A 24,063-nucleotide genomic window follows, 5' to 3' on the forward strand; every position below is an offset into this window, starting at 1 on the left:
GGCGGACCAACGACGACTCTCGAAGGACGGCGGACCGACGACGACTCTCGAGGGACGGCGGACCGACGACGACTCTCGAGGGACGGCGGACCAACGACGACTCTCGAAGGACGGTGGACCAACAACGACTTTCGAAGGACGGCGAACCAACGACGACTCTCGAAGGACGGTGGACCCATATTTTAAAGACCAGATTAATTAATTAGATTAAATTGAGGACGAATAAAATGAAAGAGAGGCTCCCACGATGTCCTTCCCAACGACTTCCTGGTCGGACGACGACTCTCGAAGGGCGCCGCCCCGACCCACGACAACCCTCGAGAGTCGGCGACCCGACCCACGACAACCTTCGAAAGTCGGCGACCCGACCCACGACGGCTAGTCCGGACCGGCATTATGAGCCGAACCCCCCCTCATACTAATCGATCAAAGTAAACAGGGGGAAATGGCGACTGAAATTGTAAACCAAAACCATAATAGCCTTATTTAGAGCAAAATAAGGGACGGCATAGGGTATATAGTCTAGTACTTTTAGTACCAACCAAAAAACAAGGAAGATTTTCCGCGAACAATGGCAAACTTCCAATAACAATTATATATTAAACACACCAACACGTTCAAACATGAATGTCGATCGGACTAGGAAGTAAACTCTAGCCTCAACTCTTAGGTGCCTAATCGATCAAAGTAAACAGGGGGAAATGACGACTGGAATTGTAGACCAAAACCATAATAGCCTTATTTAGAGCAAAATAAGGGACGGCTGAAAATATTCTCCAAGAATTAATAATCGGGGGGGGGGATGATCATTCTAGCCTTGGAAAACCTAAAAATTACGCCCGCGCGTAGTTTTCACATAAACGCCGGATTGATACTAGAATTTATCGCTAGATTTCAAAAAATGTAGTCCTCCAAAACAAAGGAACCGCTAGATACAATCCGTAGTCATGATTACGGCGCTTTCTATGCGCGTTTTGGATGGAAAATAAGTGGCTTCAATTTCTCTTGCATGAGAAGGGTTAAAGTTTCGCCTCTAGCCCTTCGGACCAGACCTATCAGGGGTCGTTGAACATAACACACTTACCTTTCACCAAGCTGAGCGACTTTTTGACGATCATTGAGGCCAACTTCTTCAAAAGCAGCGAAAGCATCAGCGGACAAAACCTAAGAAGAGAACAACGTGAGTACCGTACTTACTACTCCTACCACAATCCAAAAGTTCACTTTATGATCAAGCGCATCAATATGACAAAAAGTGGCTATAACCGCAGCACTTATACGAATATTTGCGATTTTGGCGCTTTTGATTGTTAAAAGGGAGATGGATTGTTATAGGTAAGAACGGTACCAACTCTAACCTTACTCTCAGGTGTCTAATAGTCTGGAATAAGCAGGAGGGGGGGGGGGACTAATTTAATGAAAAACTACTAAAGAAATGACTAATATAATTGAAAAATTAAAGCGAAATGAGAAAGTTTTCAAAATGCTTCAATTACAACAAAGTCAACTTTAAACACTCTACAAATAGAGTAGACACTTTGTATCCATATAGTCTAGTACTTTTAGTACCAACCAAAAGACAAGGAAGATTTTCCGCGAACAATGGCAAACTTCCAATAACAATTATGTATTAAACACACCAACACGTTCAAACATGAATGTCGATCGGACTAGGAAGTAAACTCTAGCCTCCACAATTTACTGAATTATTATTAATAAACGACTCATTATCCAAAATTTCAGTGAATATTAGGCTGAAATGACCTTTTCTCAGCAAAATAAGGAAATCTTCGGTTGACATTCGAATTCTAATTTCCCTATGGATGACAAATTCAATTTATTAAAAACAATCATAGTGGGTGGTTTTGGACAATTGACATTATCCACACTATAAATATCTTGTTTGTTTGCGCACCAATGTGGGTCCAAGTAAATTTGTCGGAAAGGTTGGAACGGAAAGCGATATTGAAACGAGGTCAATAAAAAGGACAGTGAAGACCCAATTTGGAAGAACGCAAGTGCAGAGAAACGTGCAAACGTACAATCGAAAAATTTAATCAGCCTCCATCAACACCCGGCAGCTACAGAAGAACTTCAAAGACAACCTAAAAGTGAACAAATTATCTTAGCGAGTTTTTGTGAAAACCCAGAAAGGTATTATTGAATTTATTTTTATCTAGTGGGATAAAGTATATTTTATTGCAGAGGTGGACACAGAGGAAGAGATCGATTTTTTGAATCAAGATTGAATATCATTGGTTAGATGTTTGCAATATTCCAATGGAAATGAAAGACTTTAATTTATCAGACACAAAGTACTTTAGTGGGATAAAATTTCGCAACACGGTACGAAATATTATCTCATCAAAGTAAGGAATGACATGATCGAATTGAATTTTATAAAATTTACGACATATACTTTCGCGATTTAAAGAGGGAAATATTCTTCGCGAATAAAACTTTCGAAAATCGTTTTTTTAAGAACTTTTAAAGACGTTTTACTTTGACGACAAATTTATGAGGAAATCAACCAAAATTATAGAACGTGGCACCGAATAAAGTGATGATCCTTTCTCCTTTAGAACAAAGTGACAGAAATGGACAGTCTATTAAAGAAGAAGACATCAAATGGTTCTACGACTAATCTCCTTAGCAACAACAAAACGCAAACAAAGATGGTAACCAAAGCAAATTACGATAAAATGGTCAAAACATCATCTACATTCAACTGCAAAACATACGAACTGAAGAATAAACAATCTTCACCACTTATGTCAACCAAATCAACCAATAAATAAACAATCTTCACCACTTATGTCAACCAAATCAACCAATAAATAAACAATCTTCATCACTTATGTCAACCAAATCAACCAATAAATAAACAATCTTCACCACTTATGTCAACCAAATCAACCAATAAATAAACAATCTTCACCACTTATGTCAACCAAATCAACCAATAAATAAACAATCTTCACCACTTATGTCAACCAAATCAACCAATAAATAAACAATCTTCACCACTTATGTCAACCAAATCAACCAATAAATAAACAATCTTCACCACTTATGTCAACCAAATCAACCAATAAATAAACAATCTTCACCACTTATGTCAACCAAATCAACCAATAAATAAACAATCTTCACCACTTATGTCAACCAAATCAACCAATAAATAAACAATCTTCACCACTTATGTCAACCAAATCAACCAATAAATAAACAATCTTCACCACTTATGTCAACCAAATCAACCAATAAATAAACAATCTTCACCACTTATGTCAACCAAATCAACCAATAAATAAACAATCTTCACCACTTATGTCAACCAAATCAACCAATAAATAAACAATCTTCACCACTTATGTCAACCAAATCAACCAATAAATAAACAATCTTCACCACTTATGTCAACCAAATCAACCAATAAATAAACAATCTTCACCACTTATGTCAACCAAATCAACCAATAAATAAACAATCTTCACCACTTATGTCAACCAAATCAACCAATAAATAAACAATCTTCACCACTTATGTCAACCAAATCAACCAATAAATAAACAATCTTCACCACTTATGTCAACCAAATCAACCAATAAATAAGCAATCTTTACCACTTATGTCAACCAAATCAACCAATAAATAAACAATCTTCACCACTTATGTCAACCAAATCAATCAATAAATAAACAATCTTCACCACTTATGTCAACCAAATCAACCAATAAATAAACAATCTTCACCACTTATGTCAACCAAATCAACCAATAAATAAGCAATCTTTACCACTTATGTCAACCAAATCAACCAATAAATAAGCAATCTTTACCACTTATGTCAACCAAATCAACCAATAAATAAACAATCTTCACCACTTATGTCAACCAAATCAACCAATAAATAAACAATCTTCACCACTTATGTCAACCAAATCACCAATAAATAAACAATCTTCACCACTTATGTCAACCAAATCAACCAATAAATAAGCAATCTTTACCACTTATGTCAACCAAATCAACCAATAAATAAACAATCTTCACCACTTATGTCAACCAATCAACCAATAAATAAACAATCTTCACCACTTATGTCAACCAAATCAACCATAAATAAACAATCTTCACCACTTATGTCAACCAAATCAACCAATAAATAAACAATCTTCACCACTTATGTCAACCAAATCAACCAATAAATAAACAATCTTCACCACTTATGTCAACCAAATCAACCAATAAATAAACAATCTTCACCACTTATGTCAACCAAATCAACCAATAAATAAACAATCTTCACCACTTATGTCAACCAAATCAACCAATAAATAAACAATCTTCACCACTTATGTCAACCAAATCAACCAATAAATAAACAATCTTCACCACTTATGTCAACCAAATCAACCAATAAATAAACAATCTTCACCACTTATGTCAACCAAATCAACCAATAAATAAGCAATCTTTACCACTTATGTCAACCAAATCAACCAATAAATAAACAATCTTCACCACTTATGTCAACCAAATCAACCAATAAATAAACAATCTTCACCACTTATGTCAACCAAATCAACCAATAATAAACAATCTTCACCACTTATGTCAACCAAATCAACCAATAAATAAGCAATCTTTACCACTTATGTCAACCAAATCAACCAATAAATAAGCAATCTTTACCACTTATGTCAACCAAATCAACCAATAAATAAACAATCTTCACCACTTATGTCAACCAAATCAACCAATAAATAAACAATCTTCACCACTTATGTCAACCAAATCAACCAATAAATAAACAATCTTCACCACTTATGTCAACCAAATCAACCAATAAATAAACAATCTTCACCACTTATGTCAACCAAATCAACCAATAAATAAACAATCTTCACCACTTATGTCAACCAAATCAACCAATAAATAAGCAATCTTTACCACTTATGTCAACCAAATCAACCAATAAATAAACAATCTTCACCACTTATGTCAACCAATCAACCAATAAATAAACAATCTTCACCACTTATGTCAACCAAATCAACCAATAAATAAACAATCTTCACCACTTATGTCAACCAAATCAACCAATAAATAAACAATCTTCACCACTTATGTCAACCAAATCAACCAATAAATAAACAATCTTCACCACTTATGTCAACCAAATCAACCAATAAATAAACAATCTTCACCATTTATGTCAACCAAATCAACCAATAAATAAACAATCTTCACCACTTATGTCAACCAAATCAACCAATAAATAAACAATCTTCACCACTTATGTCAACCAAATCAACCAATAAATAAACAATCTTCACCACTTATGTCAACCAAATCAACCAATAAATAAACAATCTTCACCACTTATGTCAACCAAATCAACCAATAAATAAACAATCTTCACCACTTATGTCAACCAAATCAACCAATAAATAAACAATCTTCACCACTTATGTCAACCAAATCAACCAATAAATAAACAATCTTCACCACTTATGTCAACCAAATCAACCAATAAATAAACAATCTTCACCACTTATGTCAACCAAATCAACCAATAAATAAACAATCTTCACCACTTATGTCAACCAAATCAACCAATAAATAAACAATCTTCACCACTTATGTCAACCAAATCAACCAATAAATAAACAATCTTCACCACTTATGTCAACCAAATCAACCAATAAATAAACAAGCTTCACCACTTATGTCAACCAAATCAACCAATAAATAAACAATCTTCACCACTTATGTCAACCAAATCAACCAATAAATAAACAATCTTCACCACTTATTTCAACCAAATCAACCAATAAATAAACAATCTTCACCACTTATGTCAACCAAATCAACCAATAAATAAACAATCTTCACCACTTATGTCAACCAAATCAACCAATAAATAAACAATCTTCACCACTTATGTCAACCAAATCAACCAATAAATAAGCAATCTTTACCACTTATGTCAACCAAATCAACCAATAAATAAACATCTTCACCACTTATGTCAACCAATCAACCAATAAATAAACAATCTTCACCACTTATGTCAACCAAATCAACCAATAAATAAACAATCTTCACCACTTATGTCAACCAAATCAACCAATAAATAAACAATCTTCACCACTTATGTCAACCAAATCAACCAATAAATAAACAATCTTCACCACTTATGTCAACCAAATCAACCAATAAATAAACAATCTTCACCATTTATGTCAACCAAATCAACCAATAAATAAGCAATCTTTACCACTTATGTCAACCAAATCAACCAATAAATAAACAATCTTCACCACTTATGTCAACCAAATCAACCAATAAATAAACAATCTTCACCACTTATGTCAACCAAATCAACCAATAAATAAACAATCTTCACCACTTATGTCAACCAATCAACCAATAAATAAACAATCTTCACCATTTATGTCAACCAAATCAACCAATAAATAAACAATCTTCACCACTTATGTCAACCAAATCAACCAATAAATAAACAATCTTCACCACTTATGTCAACCAAATCAACCAATAAATAAACAATCTTCACCACTTATGTCAACCAAATCAACCAATAAATAAACAATCTTCACCACTTATGTCAACCAAATCAACCAATAAATAAACAATCTTCACCACTTATGTCAACCAAATCAACCAATAAATAAACAATCTTCACCACTTATGTCAACCAAATCAACCAATAAATAAACAATCTTCACCACTTATGTCAACCAAATCAACCAATAAATAAACAATCTTCACCACTTATGTCAACCAAATCAACCAATAAATAAACAATCTTCACCACTTATGTCAACCAAATCAACCAATAAATAAACAATCTTCACCACTTATGTCAACCAAATCAACCAATAAATAAACAATCTTCACCACTTATGTCAACCAAATCAACCAATAAATAAACGAAAGAAAACCTTACGAAATACGATAACGATCACAAAAGGAAACATTGGTGATAGACCTTTTTATAAATTACGTCACGAACATCACTTGCCTCGTATTCAAACAATTACCATGGTGATCATATCCCTTGAGACATAACATTATTTTTTATGAATAAGAAAATAGTTTTAAAAAAATCTGCTGGGAGTTAAATCACCATGGCAATAATTCTCTCTCCTTTGGATATGATCTAGTGGTTTTTTTTTGCGGCGGGAGTGGAACCTTTTAGTGTTTGTATTCTATATTTGTGTCATTACTTTATGAATAAATAAAAACAAAACAAATTCTGTTGGTCTAAAATTTTGGATGTTTTGTGTCCAACCAACGAGAAGACGTTATGGAGGTGCCATAAGTCCTGATTACCAATGATTCATTTCGATCTATACTGAACTGAAAAAGGTGGACAGTCAAAAGCTTTGACAGTGATGCTCATTAGACCATTTATACACTTTATTTGAATTCTTTTTTTAATACACCTCCTTCTCACAGACCTGGTAGGCTTTTTCAGCCAACGGGGATAAAAATAATGGACTGAAACTCGATGGGATCGATATTCCCATATCTTTTATGGATTGGGATTTTAATTCCATTGTTTTCAAGTCATTAAATTCAGTGAGGATGGGAAAAATAGCATAATATTTTGCATTGAGGATTGGTTTATTTGATTATTTTCAGTGAGGGCAAAAATTGGAGTATAATTTTCCACATATTTTGGCCAATTTTTCCAGTGGGAAGGGGTCCCAGTGGGTTTGTGAGAAGGAAGTGTGTTAAATTCTGATCCTCGATGTAAACTAGCTGTTTATTAACAGAGGTTTTGTATTGTATCTTATAGTTATCATACTGCCACATTTCAATGTTCTTTCTTCCCTCTTTCAATTATCTTTTTCAAAGTTGCCTGACCAGTTGATTATTTTGAGTTCTTGTAATTGAGAAATTAGGTACTGTATCCCTGAAAATTAACTCGAGATGTTTGCTAGGGATGTGTGATCAGTTTGATCAAATGAAAACAAAATTGCCAAAAGTTAAATCACAGAATAAAGAATCATAGAATTCATCACGTGATTTGCCATTTTTAAAAAATTATGCTCGTAACGTTCGGTAATCCTTTAGATAAACCTTTTATACCACTAAAGAACGAACAAACCTAAAAGGTTCTTCATTTATAGGTCCAGACAGGTTTACTCTTAGGTTCCAAATAAACGGAGGGCACCTAATTGCCGGGGGGGGGTTGAAAATTGTACTTCTGAAACCCCAGAAATAAGGTAAATATAGGCTAAAACCAGGCTATTTAGTGCAAAATAAGAGGCCTTCTTCCAAACAAGCTGTAATTTGGCATGGTGAGAAAAAAACCTGGGTCGCTTCGTAGTAGACTCTGTGCGCGTTGTCTGATTGATAAAGAAAATTCCCATACGGAGACCTCTGCGATAAAGTATGATTCATAAATAGCAACCCAACTCTTATCGTCTGCCCTCTCTCGCCAACACACCATCGCAGCGGTCGGTTTGAAAAATCTCAAATGAGAAAAGACCCTCTATGGCAATGAATTTTGAAATTAGCTGTAGATACTGGGTCTGTGTACAGACAATAGGACGATGGGAAAAGAAGTATTTTTTTGGCTCGAAAGAAGGGGTGTTTTTCTCTTCATATATCATCGCAAGGACTAAATAAACGTTATTAGTACCGTGTCAGAGATACCAGAGAGGTCTTCCGTTCATGCATCGATGGAACTTCTCTTTTTGAGGCCAGTAATTCTCAGCTTGTTGGGAATTTTATCCATGTAAAATGTTAATTCTAGTATAATCTTTACCTCTGCCCATTTATAAGAGTAATATCCAGCAGCATATCCATAAGAGAAGATATGTAGAAAGCTACACGGGAAGGAGTCTACAGGTAGTGGTGTCATCAAAGTGTAATCCTTTGATATGCGTTGCATGACTTCTTGCCATGGATCATCACTGCAAAGAAGGGCAAATCATTATTCGAAAAAGAGTGTTTTATATAAAGGAGAGGAGCCGAGTAGAAATGAACAGTTGGTTGAATACAGTAGACTCTCGCTTATTCGAACTTCTATTATTCGAACCTCTCTATAATTCGAACTAATTCCCAGTCCCTGTCAAGGAGAAACTCCCATGAAATACTTTCTATAATTTGAATCTCTCTGTAATTCGAACTAATTCCCAGTCCCTGTCAAGGAGAAACTCCCATGAAATACTTTCTATAATTTGAATCTCTCTATAATTCGAACTAATTCCCAGTCCCTGTCAAGGAGAAACTCCCTTGAAATACTTTCTATAATTTGAATCTCTCTGTGTTTCGAACAAATAAGATTCCCCTTTCAAGTTCGAATAAACCAGCTGCGCTGGAAGGTCAGCCTAAATTGCTTAATATGATTAGTAAGATATGCTGTTAAAAATTGATATGATTTACTAAAACGAGAGTAAAAAAATCATCAAATTTACGTTTGTATACAATATGGATTAACGAAAATATGCCATGTTACAATCTGTATGACAGAATAATTATTTGCTCTTAATTAGGATAGATATTGAGATAATAAAAATTAGATATACAGATGAACAGCTACAAAAGGCTACATCAACAACAGATTCAAGAAAATAAAAATCCTTGCAAGGAAGTTAAATGCAAGGCATACTGTACTTATCAAAAATCACAAAAAATTTATACACTTTTCATTTTTTATTAAGCTTAGACTTATAATTATATTCAAGCTCAAGCTGGACAAAAAATCAAAAAAGTTTAAAAAACAAAGATGCTGTAAATCAGTAAAAGTTAAAATGGTGTCATTCTTATTCATCTTAACTCCAGAGAAATAGTTTAGCTTAAAACTACATATTTTTTATAATAAAAGCAATGAAAAATTCAAAATAAGGTTTACACTGACACCCAAAATACTATTTAAAATTTATTCAAATTTAAAGTTTTATGTTTAGCATACCCGGTGTTGTCCCAGAAAGACTGTAATTATTGTACTGTATTTTCCCTAATCTGAGCATAAATATGCTTAAAAGTGCAATATTTATCTATCAAAAAATATTTAATCCATTTATATACATTTATTATTTATCATTATTAGTCCAGAATGTATAAGTGTCCGCCATCAAATCACAGTAAAAAAATGCAAGTCTAGAAAAACATAATTTTTGTCAATAATTTGATGAAGAATACTTCAGCCTTTCTGAAATTTTCATAGGAGCTGCACTTTAAATATATATACTTGATTAATTTCCATTTACGCTTGATCATAATTATCTCCAAGTTAAAAAGAACAAATTCAAGTGTCTGCTTTCAAATCGCAGTGAAAACTTAAGTCTAGAAAAAATCATTTTTACGTCAATAATTTGATGAAGAACTTCGGTCTTTCTCAAATTCACATAGGAGCGGTACTTTAATATACTTGATCAATTTCCATTTACGCTTTATCATAATTATCTCCAAGTCGGTCCAAAAAAACAAACGTAACTGCCAGTGAAAAACGCAAGTCTAGAAAATATCATTCTTGCGTCAATAATTTGATGAAGAACTTCGGTCTTTCTCAAATTTACATAGGAGCTGTACTTTAATATACTTGATCAATTTCCATTTACGCTTTATCATAATTATCTCCAAGTCGGTCCAAAAAAACAAACGTAAACTGCCAGTGAAAAACGCACACAAGTCTAGAAAAAATCATTCTTGCGTCAATAATTTGATGAAGAACTTCGTATTTTCTCAAATTCACATAGGAGCGGTACTTTAATATACTTGATCAATTTCCATTTACGCTTTATCAATATTATCTCCAAGTCCAGAAGAACAAGCATATAAAATGTACCTGGTATAAAATGTCTATCAAATCAAAAGAAAACACCAAGTTCGAGAAAACATTATTTTTGTGAATAATCAGATAATTAAGCTGTGAACTGTAATATATATACACTCCATCAAATTCCAGTAATTGTTGGTGGTTATTCTATATTCAAGTCCAAAATGAAAAAATATGTTTTCATGCTACAAAATAATGAGGTCTAGCAGGTAAAAAAATAACTCACAATTCCAGGAAAAAACTTGAGCAAATAAGTTAAAATCTTCATACTTTAAAGAAAAAAGAACATCCTTATAATCTAACTCCAGTGTTGTATCTTCCTTAGTTATAAGTTTAAAAGCCACTTCAACAAGATATAATGATTGTATAAATAAAAGCTGGCAATGGGGATAAACACCGAACGAACGAAAAAGCACCGCCTTGGCAGCCATATTGAATTGTTTTTGACACATATCGGGAAACCAAACTTAGCCCGATTGGATGAATTGAAAGCGTATCCCAACCGGAACGCTGCCCTAAAAAAGCTGGAGAGCAAATACACAGATCGGGAAACCAAACTTAACCCGATCGGATAAAAACTTTAGAAATCGGGGAAACACATTTTTTTTTCTGATCCTGCTTCTTCTGCTGCGGAATAATAGCGAAATGAATGCTCAGCTGGGGCTGACCAATTAGCCAGAGTCAACTGTATCTAAATTTTTCATTTGTGATCAGTTTGTCCACACCTTGTGAGGAAATTACACTCAATAATGGATAGTTAGAAGATCTCAGTACAAATAGTGGAGAAGACATCGTCGACCTCAACAAACAGACGAAAATTTCGTTTGGAATCGAGACGAGCGGCATTCCGATATCTGGAGACAAGAAGTGAGCTTCTTGTAGCGAGCACCACACCAAAAACCGGTATATTTCATTCCCTTTTTAATTGTGTAGAAAAACACGGGTGACGTCTAGTATAGGTTGAGCTTCTTGTTGTTGAGAAAGAAGATAGTAATCAATGTCTGCCGAATCAAATATGAAACTGATGGATCATAAATTTACTAACCTAGTATGCAGTTCCATATCAAGAGCACCAAAATAAAGTTGTCGCATGGTCGCAATGCCCGAATTGTACAATTTACCTAAAAAGAAGATAATTAACAATGCCTTATAAACCAATCTACATGACTGGAAATTTCCTTAACTCGAACAAACTTACATTTCCCGTGCGTGTTCGAGTTATGGAGACTCCACTGAATAAAAGGGGGTTCCCTGCAAACTTTTAAACACCAAATTTTAATTGATCCTAACATAATTTAGAAATGTAGAATTTTAACTAGACCCAAAGAATTACGAACATTGGATTTCAGGATCCAAAAGGATCAAAATTGTCCCAGTAAGTCTGAGACGATAGCATGGAAGCCCATAAAACCCCCTCCTAAATATCCAATATTTTCTTCACATATTGGGCAATTATGAAAAGGTTATACATTTCTAAAAGGGTGAAAAAGATCAGTAAATCAAGAATAAAATCTAGAAATATACAATACTCGATTTTGCGAATGAGAAAATAATCTGATTCACACAGGCAATTGTAAAAAAAGAGAGAATTTTCAAGTCTCAAGAACACTGGTGTAAGTAAAAATGTCTTTGTCGGCAGCCCTGGTGTTAAAAACTCTTCAACACCAGAAGCTAGCATCTAGCTTAAACTTGCTAAGGGTTGGAAAGAACTGAGGTACCTTTAACGATTTGTTTAAAGAAGTCCTGTGGTAGTTTTTCGCCAGTCTTGTAGTGTGACGTCACTTTTTGAAGTGTGTTCCAATCGTACAACCAATTCTCCATAAATTGTGATGGTAGTTCAACCTGTAAACAGACGAGTCAATTTTGTAGGTCTTAGATGAACGAATTCAGTATCTTTATACAGTCGAGTCTTCATAACTCGAACCTCTAAAACTCAAATGTCTCCTTAACTCGAATAAGTTTCCCGGTCCCTTCAGTTAACAATGCCTAAAGATTCTCCATGACTCGAAATTTTCTTAACTCGAACAAATTTGCGTTCCCTTTGCGTTTTCCACTTTTGGAGACTCCACAATCATGGTCATATAAGAACACCAGAAATGATTTTAGGTAATCCTAACTTAATTTTGGAATGTATAATTTTAGCTAGACCCAAAGAATTACGAACTTTGGGTCCAAGGATCAAAAGGATCAAAATTGTCCCAATAAGTTTTAGATGATAGCATGGAAGCCCATAAAACCCTCCCAAATAGAAATATCCAATATATTTCCTTCACAAGTTGGACAATTATGAAAAGGTTATACAGTATGTGAATACACGTTTTTTTATAAGAACAAACTATATAAAAACATAAGGTTTCGATGGCCAAAATATTAAGAACAAGGTATGAACATTTTAAGTCTTTGCAGACTTTAAAACACCCAATTTTTTAGGAAAAGAAACAAAAATACTCGAAAAATGGCAAAATAAGAACATATTAAGAACATTTTTAGGCCTCAAACTCAAAAAGTTAAGAACATTCCAAGGCTTCAAAATTTTTAGATGTTCTTATAAAAAAAACGTGTAATAGACTTACGGCGTCATACTCGATGTTGTTGATGCCTGCTGCTGCTTGATATTTCACTGTCGTTAACATGTGTTGTAAACCATGACCAAACTAACGAAAAGAAACAACAAAAATGTATTTTAAATGCCTCAACTTCCGATCAAAATAAATGCAGAAAGTTGCAATTGTTAACCTCGAATATTGATTTAATCAAATGAATTATCGTGAAATGTTACTTCTTTTTTTTTTTTTGAAATCGTGTGAGGCCGCAGACTTAAATCAAAACAAAACCTTTCAAGACGCTGATTCGAGAAATCAATCCAGAAAAGATGAATGAAAATTAAAACAAACGCAAACGAGGCAGCAAATATCGAATGAGAATATCTCCAGGTCTCAGTTCATCTGAGATTTTATAATTTTAGAATTGTTTATAGTTTTCATAGTATATACAAAAAATAAAAATAAAAATATACTCAAAAGTTATAAAGGCCCATTATAAGGACAGATTATAATAGTTAATTTAAACTAATTAAAAATTGTTAAAATTAAAACACAATGCAATGACCTCTTTCAGAGTTTGGAGCAGAAAAAGTAGTTTCCTACAGAATAAAATTTAAAAAAAAAGTTAAAAATAATTTAAACTAAAATAACAACAGAATATTAAGAAAATAATAAATTATAATTTGAATATATTTAGTTTAAAATCATCACCGATTGAATCATATAAAGAAATTATAAAGTAGTTCTAACAGTGAGACGCAATTTGAGTAAATGTTGCCTACTGCACATTGAAAATCTTCAAAAAGGAAAGAATATTCCTGCTGATTACTTCTGACTTGAATTGATTGAAAGTCCAATGTTCAATTCAAGAGTGTGAAAGAACTCTTTCTTGATCTGGACTATCTCTTACAGAACGGCAAAAAAAGTCTACATTTTCGACTTTAATATAGAGAGAAAAAACCAAATGAAACTCAACAATGCCAGAGGTCAAAACAAATGTCTTGTATGTCTTTCAAGAAGGTGGCTGTACATTATTGGTGTTAGGGTTTGGATGAGTTTGTTGGTGTGGTTGAGGTGGTTGCGAGCTCTGTTGCGGATGTTGCGAGATGCTAGCAACTTGTTGTGTGGGTTGAGTGGGTGTCGTCGAGGTCGCAACGATGAAACTGGGGCTTTCCGAAAGGTGCTCCGTCCGACCTGCACCTCCTTTACGGTCAGGAGCACGACGTAGTAAATCTTTAACGGCGTCGTATACTAGTTTGTCGGTTGTCTTGATTTGTAAATGGATTGCACCTAGAGATTAAGTTATAGAACATTAAGACTGGATTCTTCGCGTATTACCATCGATTCGGGTTATTTTCATAGTAAGGGGTTAAGTCCCATAACCTCTAAGCAATGGACTTCTCTGGTAAGTAAATTGGGGATTATACTGGAATGTAAACAAGTCACGTTGTGAATTCTGTCTTTAACAGATCAAAGACTAGAAAATGCTGTTAACTGAAGGCTGCAAAGTTACCCCTCAGGTTTCATAAATAGACACCCTTCAAACAGGGCAAAGTCCATTGAGAAAATTATTCAAACTTATACGTAATTAGTTAATTTACAAAATTTGTTAGAAATATTCAGAAATGCTCAGATCACATGATTTAACTCAATTAATCTCGAGTTTAACAAACAATTGCAAAACAAAAGCAGCCAGCCAGGAAAAGACCAAAGAATGAAAATAAAAACACAATTCAAAAAACTGAACGAGCAACAGCTTCACCAACCGGTTATTAGCTCCAATGCTTTGGTGTTTTTGAAGGGCCGTTTCTTTTTGTTCCCTTTTCCTTCCATATTGAATTCGGACATCAGCTTATTGGTCATCAGGCTAAACAAATAGTGAACGAAAACAAATAGTTTATCGTTACTGCTATTTGATTGATTTTGCAAGAGATGCAGTTAGAACCTGAAACTTTCGCCTAATAAAGGCACCGAAAAATTCCGTCTACCAATATAGGCAGATCCCGACCAGAGTGTCTAGCAGTGACGATGAGATGCCACAAAAACGAATCTATTTCTCAATTGTGAAGTAGCGTTGACTTTTATTGGAATTTGTTGTTACCTTTTCATCAATATCAAATAAACTGTTATATACGTAATAGTTATCGGACAGTTGCGAGTACAAAATGAGAAATATTTTACGAGTTCCGAGATTTTTCCGTACAATATTTTCCGAGCCTTTAGGCGAGGAAAATATACGGAAAATCCGGAACGAGTGAAATATTTCCATATTGTACGAGCAAATTTCTGATAACTGGTTTATCGGTGATCCAAAAAATGCACTTTTTGTGTTGGAGGACACTTTTGTAGCAAAGTGACGTTAAATTGCTTCTAACGCTACAATGCAACAACATCTTTTCGTCAATTTATATTTTTACATGTAAAATACAAGATATATTGTACTCTTTTTAACCAATCAGATTGCAGATATTTTTTGGATCGCCGATAAATATTAGTACCAGGGTAAAAGTTTTATTTTTTTCAAAAGAAATAGAAATTCCCCATCATCAGACATTCAAAAGTGTAAAACAGAAATTCGGTACATGTCTTACACAATCATGATTCTCTTGGTACAGTCCATTGTATCGATCCCACCAATCTTCGCCAGTTGGAATTTCTATGGGAAGAATTAAAGAATGCCTGCTAAAGTCACAGGGGGACTGGTTCAGATCCATACACGTCCCTCCAAATATTCTCCTAGGAAGCCACAACTTCTACGATTTGGGGGTTTAGCTCAAAAAAATTTACTTCGCTGGTTCAAACATCAAATTGATCAAACTCTAATCCAAACATTTAGTTTGATTTTTTTATGAACCTGGTATCGCTCACGAAAGGACACGCTCACGATTGTATCAAGTTTATAATCAGTAAAATCAACTCCGTGTATCCCACGCTTTATTTTGCAACTGATGGTTGGAGAATTATTTTGCGTTATCAGTGAGCATCAAAAAACCGATAATACGCAGGGAATGAGGTTAGGTTTCATATTGAAAACTGATGATAAAACTTTTAGAATGTCCCCTTGGTGACATTTTCAAAATGGTCACAACTGGTATCATATATAAAGAAACTTATTTTGTTGATGTGATGCTTTTATTCATCAATAAGAGTGCTTAACCAACCAAAATCAGATTAAATTGAAATTGTTGAAACAGTGAAAATAATTGTATCTCAATACTGACAGTTTCATGTCTTATTCAAACAATCCTCAGTCGAAAGAAACTTACAAAGGTATTGTATGTGTCTGGATCTTTCAACGATTCTTCCAGTCGTATGAAGTCCACAAAATCGTCAGCCGGTTCGATACGCATGTCCGGTAAATCGACCGGACCTCTGGCTAACTTCCGGATTTCTTGCTTCATGTCTAAGAGGACGTTCACCACCGTCCGTTGGAAATCTACATGAAAAACAAAATAAAGGAAAATAAAGGAAGAATTTGCGAATACTAAAATAGCAAAAATGAGCTAAAAGCTGGAAGCAAAGACGGCTCGCCATACAAATCGGACGGTTTCTACATGATTAAACGATAAAAATGAAAATTTGTTTTTCCTTTTTTGCCGATTACTAGTTCAATTTTTAAGAATAAGTAGCAATATTTTTACCAATGTATAGCAAAAGAAATTCTTAACGCAATGATATTAAATTGGTTCTTGTAAAGCTGTCAGAAGTCGAGTAAAATCAAGATGAAGTTATAATTTTCTCGATCTCTAGCTTTCCATATTATAGTGCGGTCATGATGCGGTTATATCAGTAGAATCGCTAGGAAATTCTGAGCAAGAAGATATAGGTACCTTTTCGTATAGGAGAGGTGTACCCAAAATATAAGCCCTAAAAGTTTGCGCATAATCAAGCTTGAAACAAAAGAATTTTGTCACAACACGCTAATTATGCAGATTTTTTATAGCGACAACAAAAGCAACCTATTTACTCGACATAAACTCCCTTAAGGGCAAGAGACCTGGTATATGACGAGCCGTTTTTCCAATGTTTTCAAGAAGCTGTTTTTCCATCTCTTTACATTCCTCTGATCTCAAAACAATAATTTTTGGCGTAACAAATTTAAATTCTAAATTTTCAAAAACCAAAACTAATACCGGGTGCGCCGCAAAAAAGTTTCTCTTTTTAAAGTGAACTTTTCCGAGATCTAAAATTTTTTAAAGAACGAATCCTTTCTTATCGTAAAGAAGAAAGATTAACTTAGATTTTGATGGGTCATTTATTAAATTTGGTTTATTAGATCAAAAGTTATGCTCGATTGAATAAAAAAATTACTTTCAAAAAGTGCTCGAAAACGTTGAAAATCAGCCTATCAAATTAAACGGAAGCTCGATCACATGATACATCAGTATTGTTGTTCTAGTCATTAAAAAATATAATTAGCTGTCAAAGTGACCTTTTGTTTTACAAAGGAAAGTAGAATTTCAACTAAAGGAAGAAAATTCTTCAGAAAATGCCAAAAATTCTGGCAAAATTAATCAAAATGCATGAAATATAGGTTTCGAGATAAATCCAGCCTTACATTGACATTATCCAGTCTAGAACCAAAAATCTAATGCTAAACTCGGTGAAAACAAATAAAATGATTTTCATAAAGGTTATAAACCCTTTTTAGGCTTAAGTTTCAAAATCTATGCGTATAATTGCTAAGAAATGCTCTTATTCGTACAAAGGTTATCACGACTGCCATATTTTAAAATAAAAATTTGATAGGTCGATTTTCAACGTTTTTGAGCACTTTCTGAAAGTAACTTTTTTATTCAATCGAGCATAACTTTTGGTCTCATAAACCAAATTCAATATATGACCTATCAAAATTTAAGTTTATCATTCTTCTTTCCAATGAAAAAGGAATGGGTCTTTTAAAATTTTCAGACTTCGAGAAAATTAACTTTAAAGAGAGAAACTTTTTTGTGGCGCACCCGGTATATTTTTTCACTGGCCCCTTTCTAACTTTTGTTTCTCAAAGATTAAAACATATTCTCAAAACACACTGACCTTGTTCGCGCATAGGGAAAGAGTCATTATTAACATGACAATTGCAAGTTGTACAATGTGCAATCTTGACTTCTTGCTGGTTCGAAATCATCTTTTCAGAAATGGTAAGTTTATTTGGCGGTACCATGGAAACCATATCAGACGAGCGGTCCCGTTTTTGTCCGATTTGTTGATCCCTTTGATCGTTCGAAGCGCCCGTCTGTGTGTTATTTAACACCGTTAGTCGAGGGTCTAAGCTCTGTAGTGTGTTATCAGGCCGGTTATTTTGTATATTGTTTGTTGACCGTGGGTCTAAACTTTGTATTGGATGAGTTTGACGGGGGTCTGTATTTTGCATGTTGTGATGGAGACGGGGGTCAGGCATTTGCATATTTGTTTGCGTTGGGGTGTGCATCAAATGAGCGGCGCTGTGTCTTTGTAGAGAGGGCGGTACCGATGGATCTGTGGAAACGAAAAAAAACATTCCAAAAACAACTTTTGATAGTTATTTTTATAAACCTTTCTGAATCAAGAACAGTGATTACTGTAAAGGTTTTCAACACGATAGCGAGGTTAAGCAAGAAGCTATCTATTACGTACGGAATCTATTACGTGAGTTTTTCGCGGGCTAGAGCCCGAATCTCAAGGCTAACTCTGTCCCGTGAAATTTGACCTGTACGTCATAGCTTGGGGAGTGGATCTATTGCGCGAAATTCTCCAATCTCACGTAATAGATATCGATTAGGATATAAGCATGATCCACGGGAAATTTACCTTACGGAGATTGGGCTGAATCGTTTAGGATCAAAAATCACCCGAAAAAAATGTAAACAGAAAAGAAACTTTGGTAAATTTTTTTTGATTTCTGACAAGTTTGAGCTGAGAAAACTAACAGTAGAAATTTTTAGAATCTCATCTGTGGAAACTATGATGCATACAAACAAAGTGAAATGATTTATTGCACAAAAGAAGGTCAAGATGTAAGGGTAATAAAATAATCTTTGCTGACTTTTTTATCAAACCAAAACAAACTGAAGTTTCTTTCTGGTTCTTTTGTTTTTCTTCTCTTTTTTATCTTGCTTTTTATATGCACTCTCAAAGTCCAAATACATTCAAAGTAACCATTACAATGAACAGCATGTAACCATATTTCTTTTTCATGTTTTTCAGTGTTTCTTTGGTGCCACCATCAAGTGCGACGAAGCCAAAGTTATAATGTCACCCACCCAAAGCAACAAACACGAAAAAGACTGCTCTGCCAAGCTCAAATAAATTTACCCTTCCACCTAAAGCATAACAGAAGAAATCTTTATTTATTGCTCCAATTTCAACTGCTACAACTAAGCAACGAGATTCAATTTCTGCTCTCCATCATCAACTATATATTGTACGTACAAATCAGCCTGAGTAAGAACCTGATGTCACACAACCGCTGAACTTCAAACCGTTCTCGACAATTATATAAAGCTCTATCTTCTGGACAACCGCTACTGCTTTAAGTTCTCAATCCTTTACTGAAAAATGTTTATTGACTGGTCATCCTTCAACTTCTTCGACATTATAATGTTATACGTTCCAGAAAGTTTGGTTGATTCTAAAGGAGACATCTCCCTTCCTAAAAAGGTGATATTGATACCTTGGAATGTAAAGAAGCAGAAGAAGGAACACCTGCCAGATATGAACCTCGAGACCTGGTTTGTACACTTTTTTATTGGTAATGCTAATGGTGAAGCATTCATATAGAAATGCAGCTAAATAAGAATGACAGACTGTTGACTGTATACACTATGCTCTTACAGATTATTTTTTTGTTTATAAATAAAGCAGTAATTTTTGATTGGTACCTATGTAAACTAGGAATGAAATTATGAAATTACATTCTATTGCAATGTTAAGAATTCATTGAAATGATAAGTCATAGTCATATTTTTTGTTTATAAAAATGTTGAATAAAAATAGTAAAAGTAATACAGAGAAAACTCTGACTATGCTTGTCTAGTTTTAATTTTTGTGAAAACATTTGTCTTGGGAAAAAAATTAGTAGATTAAGATTGAAAGTAAGGGGATTTTATAGACCAAACCACCAACAAGAAAGCTGGAAAAGAAAGAAAGAAAAATAAAATTTTATAAGTTGGGGCCGAAAGTGAGATACGGAAAAATAAACATTACGTCATACGTCATAGATCGCCTTTTTGCTTAACCACTTTTTTTTCTATGCCGTGAAGCTTTAGGAATCAGGCTAAAACGCCTCGGATCCAGTCTAAAAACTCACGTAATGGATTCCGTACGTAATAGATAGCTTCTTGCTTAACCTCGCTGATATCTGATTAAAGAAACTCAACTATTTAATAAGAGTTAAGAACTCTCTCCTGATTTCACTTACATGAGTTTGACGTGTGAGAATTGTAACCCTGTTGTTCCTCTGAGTCGTTCGAAACTGAAAATGGTAGAAAAACGATTTGTTAATGTTGGAAAGGGCTCTATATGCACACTCCAATTTTGTCCTCCGAAAAGTTGTCAATCTTGTCGCTCGACTTTGTGTGAAATGTTTACATTTTTTGCTCGATTTCAGGTTTATTTTTACCTTTCTGATATAGGTTTAATGAAATCAAAGTGAAATTTAAGGCAAATCTTATATAAGGAACATGCTTCAAAATTCATTATAAAAGGGTACCTGAATGAGGCCGGAAATTGAGGTTGTTGTCGTTGGTCGTTTTCCGTTCGTCTGAAATATGTTGAAAGTGGTTTTAATTAGGAGCTAATTGATACAAGAGCACACTGTTGGTTTAGCCAGTTTCAAGGTTTCAAGATTTTCAAGATTTTTCTGGTCAATTATTTGCGGAATCGTGTTCATTTTTGACTTTCTACCGAGTATTTTTCGAGCTATTTTGATATAAATTTGAATATGAACGGAAAGAAACACCCAAGAAGGACTATTTGCAGTTTTATCTTGATTTATGTTAACCTTGGTGACTTTCACACTCGGAAAAGTGGTTGATTAGATTGCCGAGCTCTCCATAAATCATTCAATAAATGATTCATGTATTGAACAGTTTCCAGGGAAGGATTCATAAGAGTATAGGAGTACATGCTTGTGAATTTGGAGAATGGAAGGATACCCTTACTTAGTAAGTTACTAGAGTCCTTATAAAATTCGTGATGAAAGGTTCAGAGAGCTAATGTTAAGAGGGACAGATGGGACACAATTACTATAGCAAATCGTGATGAAATGTTAAAAGATCCAGACTTAGACCTATCTAAAGCCCCGGGGAAACTCAGCTGAACAAACAAAGAAACCATTTAAAGGATGAGCTAGGGCAAGAAGCCACAAAAAATCGAGTCTTTGATATATCATAATCGAAGAACTGTTCCTCCCATGATAGAGAACTGTAGATATTGCAGTGGATATCATGGGAAAACATACCTAATATCTTGACACCACCTGGCAGGTTGACAATTTGATTTTGTATCCAATCTTTGGGTACGGAACACTCACACTGTTGCCCGTCTTCAAACCAAACTGTTCGCACCCATTCCGTCATTATATGTCTGATTATTATCTTTTGAATATTTTTTAATAATTTTATTTTTTATTCAACCTAAATGAAAAAGAAGTGGTTAGTGAAAACGTCAAATGAAAACTTTTAATGTGAGTCATGCTCATCAAATTATTATCACGCTCGAACATTAAACTTGATCCGATACCGCCAGAGGAGCTAGATCACCATTTGACCTGGCATAAGAAGTTGGCCAGATCCTTAATATTGATAACATCCCATTTCTAGCAATGCAAAGGTCTGTTAAACTAAAGTACATTCGCTTTAAAAGTCTGCACACCTTTTGCTTATATGTAGAAACCATTTCAGCAAAATTATACTGATTGTACCTTGAGAGTGGTTTCAACGCATGGTAACAAAAACGGCAAAAATGGACTAAAGCGCATGGACTAAAGTACATGTATATTATTGCATTGAGTCAGACGTCACGTGAATAGAGGTAAGGTTCCAGTTAGAGAAAAGAAGAAAGCTGGTTGTAGGGTGCTGAGTACAGGAGCCAGTACAATGCCATCCTAAAGTTCCATTGAAAGTACATTTCATCCAAATGCGAATGAAACGTGTAGTTTAGATAAACCTTTGCCATACATTTCGAAATGACTTCAGAAAAAGTATTTGTTTACAGAATTGCTCAGTGAGCATATTGAAAGTTATTGTCAACTGACTCACAATGAATTTCTTGAATTCCATTTTCAAAACCATAAAAAGACATTCATTCCAGGGTTTGATGTAAAGTTTGTGAAGTTTCAAGAAAAATCAAAACCAAAGATAATGCCTTTCATGTTTATAAAATAAACCAAAAGAAAAATTACCCCTGTATTTTTTGTAAATATATCTAATAGACCAAAACAAAACATATTTGTATTGTTTACGACACCAAGAAAAAAAAGGAAGACAAGAAAAATGTATTTCAACCATTCTCAATAAAGCCGTGAGATAAAAGATCAAAAAAAAATGCTTAGCATAAAAACGATAAATAAGATAAATTATAATGAAAATCATAGAGCTGGTCCGTAAAGTAAATAGGTCCATTGCATTGAATTTGACTTTTGACTGAGTAAACTATTCCAAAATATATTTTTGGGAACAAACTTTATATTACTTTCTTTTTCACAGGGTAAACACGCCTACGCCTACGCCTGTTTTCATCCATTGAAATAGGAAGGCCTTATAATACGTAGAAAATGAAAACGACGACTTAAAATAGACAGTCACTCGTTTATAAGTGACCTTTTATTAGAAATCGAAATTTTGCCATTAAGGAAATTATGTTAACTGTATTAATGTTAGAAAGAAAAATTGATTCTTACCTCATGGAACAGTGTAATGGATTCACGAAATGTCATCAGGGAGGGGTCTTCGCCTATGGGTGGGCTCTGGTTACATACTAGGTATGCCACTGGTTTCCTACCTAATGCATCGTTGCGATCTATAAGAAGAAGGGAAGGGTGTGAGCATCGAAGTGAAAGCAGTTATATAATTCTTTCAGAGTACATAAAAGATTCAGCAATAGATTTTTTAATTTCTTGTTCAATCCTTGTGCTTATGAATATGTTGTCAGAATTTCTTTGCAGAGGAACGGTTTATTTAAAACAAGGATCACTTCTGATTATATTTCTCAAAACACTAAATATACGTCCTCAAAAAGGGGGCTTAAAAGCGTTCTAGATCAAGTTTATAAAGCTTTACTGCCAACATTTGTTTTCTTTGAATTAAAAATATAATCTGTATATGACAACGTAAAATAGTTTGGTGCGGGAGAAGACCTAAAGTGACCAAATAAATTGTTGAATCAAGAAGCTTTTAAAAGTTCCTTGAGTAAAGGAGTGGAAATGAATCAACCTCGTTCCCTGCGTATTATCAGCTTTTTGATGCTTACTGTTGAGAAGTTCCCCCTCCTCGCATCAGCCAACACCAGGGTGGCGTCAATCAGTAACGTAGATAAAGCCTGGGATACACGACGACGAGGTTGAAAATGAATTTAATAACTCACCAATCGCATGGCCCATCCAAGCACCACCTTGCTTTTCGTGTGGTCTTGAGTACAAATCCAAGTAAAAGGATGCGATATGTTCTCCTGTAAAAGAAAATAGAACAAAATGGAGATTATTTCTAATTATAATGACATG

General features: G+C 34.3%; 2 protein-coding genes across 3 annotated transcripts in view; both read right to left on the reverse strand.

The window, feature by feature from the left end:
- LOC136823927 (uncharacterized) overlaps window positions 1–24,063 on the reverse strand; it is a 402,896-nt gene that overhangs the window by 366,717 nt on the left and 12,116 nt on the right. Inside the window, exons 11-17 of one of the 2 annotated variants that reach the window (XM_067080085.1) lie at window positions 23,928–24,011; window positions 23,245–23,363; window positions 13,398–13,478; window positions 12,543–12,666; window positions 11,870–11,945; window positions 8,809–8,956; window positions 1,085–1,164 (exon numbers count right to left, since the gene is read on the reverse strand). In XM_067080085.1, the coding sequence (XP_066936186.1) occupies window positions 1,085–1,164; window positions 8,809–8,956; window positions 11,870–11,945; window positions 12,543–12,666; window positions 13,398–13,478; window positions 23,245–23,363; window positions 23,928–24,011 (712 nt within the window). Of the gene's footprint in view, window positions 1–1,084; window positions 1,165–8,808; window positions 8,957–11,869; window positions 11,946–12,265; window positions 12,667–13,397; window positions 13,479–23,244; window positions 23,364–23,927; window positions 24,012–24,063 lie in introns of both variants that reach the window. The other variant, XR_010849083.1, reaches the window with a different exon arrangement.
- Window positions 13,753–21,978, reverse strand: LOC136823794 (uncharacterized). The gene is made up of 8 exons (XM_067079964.1): window positions 21,805–21,978; window positions 21,055–21,105; window positions 20,764–20,817; window positions 18,402–18,842; window positions 16,634–16,803; window positions 15,959–16,023; window positions 15,134–15,234; window positions 13,753–14,657 (listed from the first exon to the last, which is right to left on the reverse strand). The coding sequence occupies exons 1-8, from the start codon at window positions 21,920–21,922 to the stop codon at window positions 14,380–14,382; spliced, it is 1,278 nt and encodes a 425-aa protein (XP_066936065.1). The 5' UTR covers window positions 21,923–21,978; the 3' UTR covers window positions 13,753–14,379.

This window comes from Clytia hemisphaerica, unplaced genomic scaffold (assembly GCF_902728285.1).
Source record: "Clytia hemisphaerica strain Z4C2 unplaced genomic scaffold, Clytia hemisphaerica genome assembly, whole genome shotgun sequence".
NCBI lineage: Eukaryota > Metazoa > Cnidaria > Hydrozoa > Leptothecata > Clytiidae > Clytia > Clytia hemisphaerica.

Coding starts and splice junctions, on each gene's coding strand:
- LOC136823794 (XM_067079964.1), bottom strand. CDS start 21,922: ATGACGGAATGGGTGCGAACAGTTTGGTTTGAAGACGGGCAACAGTGT. Junction 16,024..16,633: donor CAGACACATACAATACCTTT/GTAAGTTTCTTT, acceptor TTCTTCCCATAG/AAATTCCAACTGGCGAAGAT. Junction 15,235..15,958: donor ACCAAGAGAATCATGATTGT/GTAAGACATGTA, acceptor CTATTTGTTTAG/CCTGATGACCAATAAGCTGA.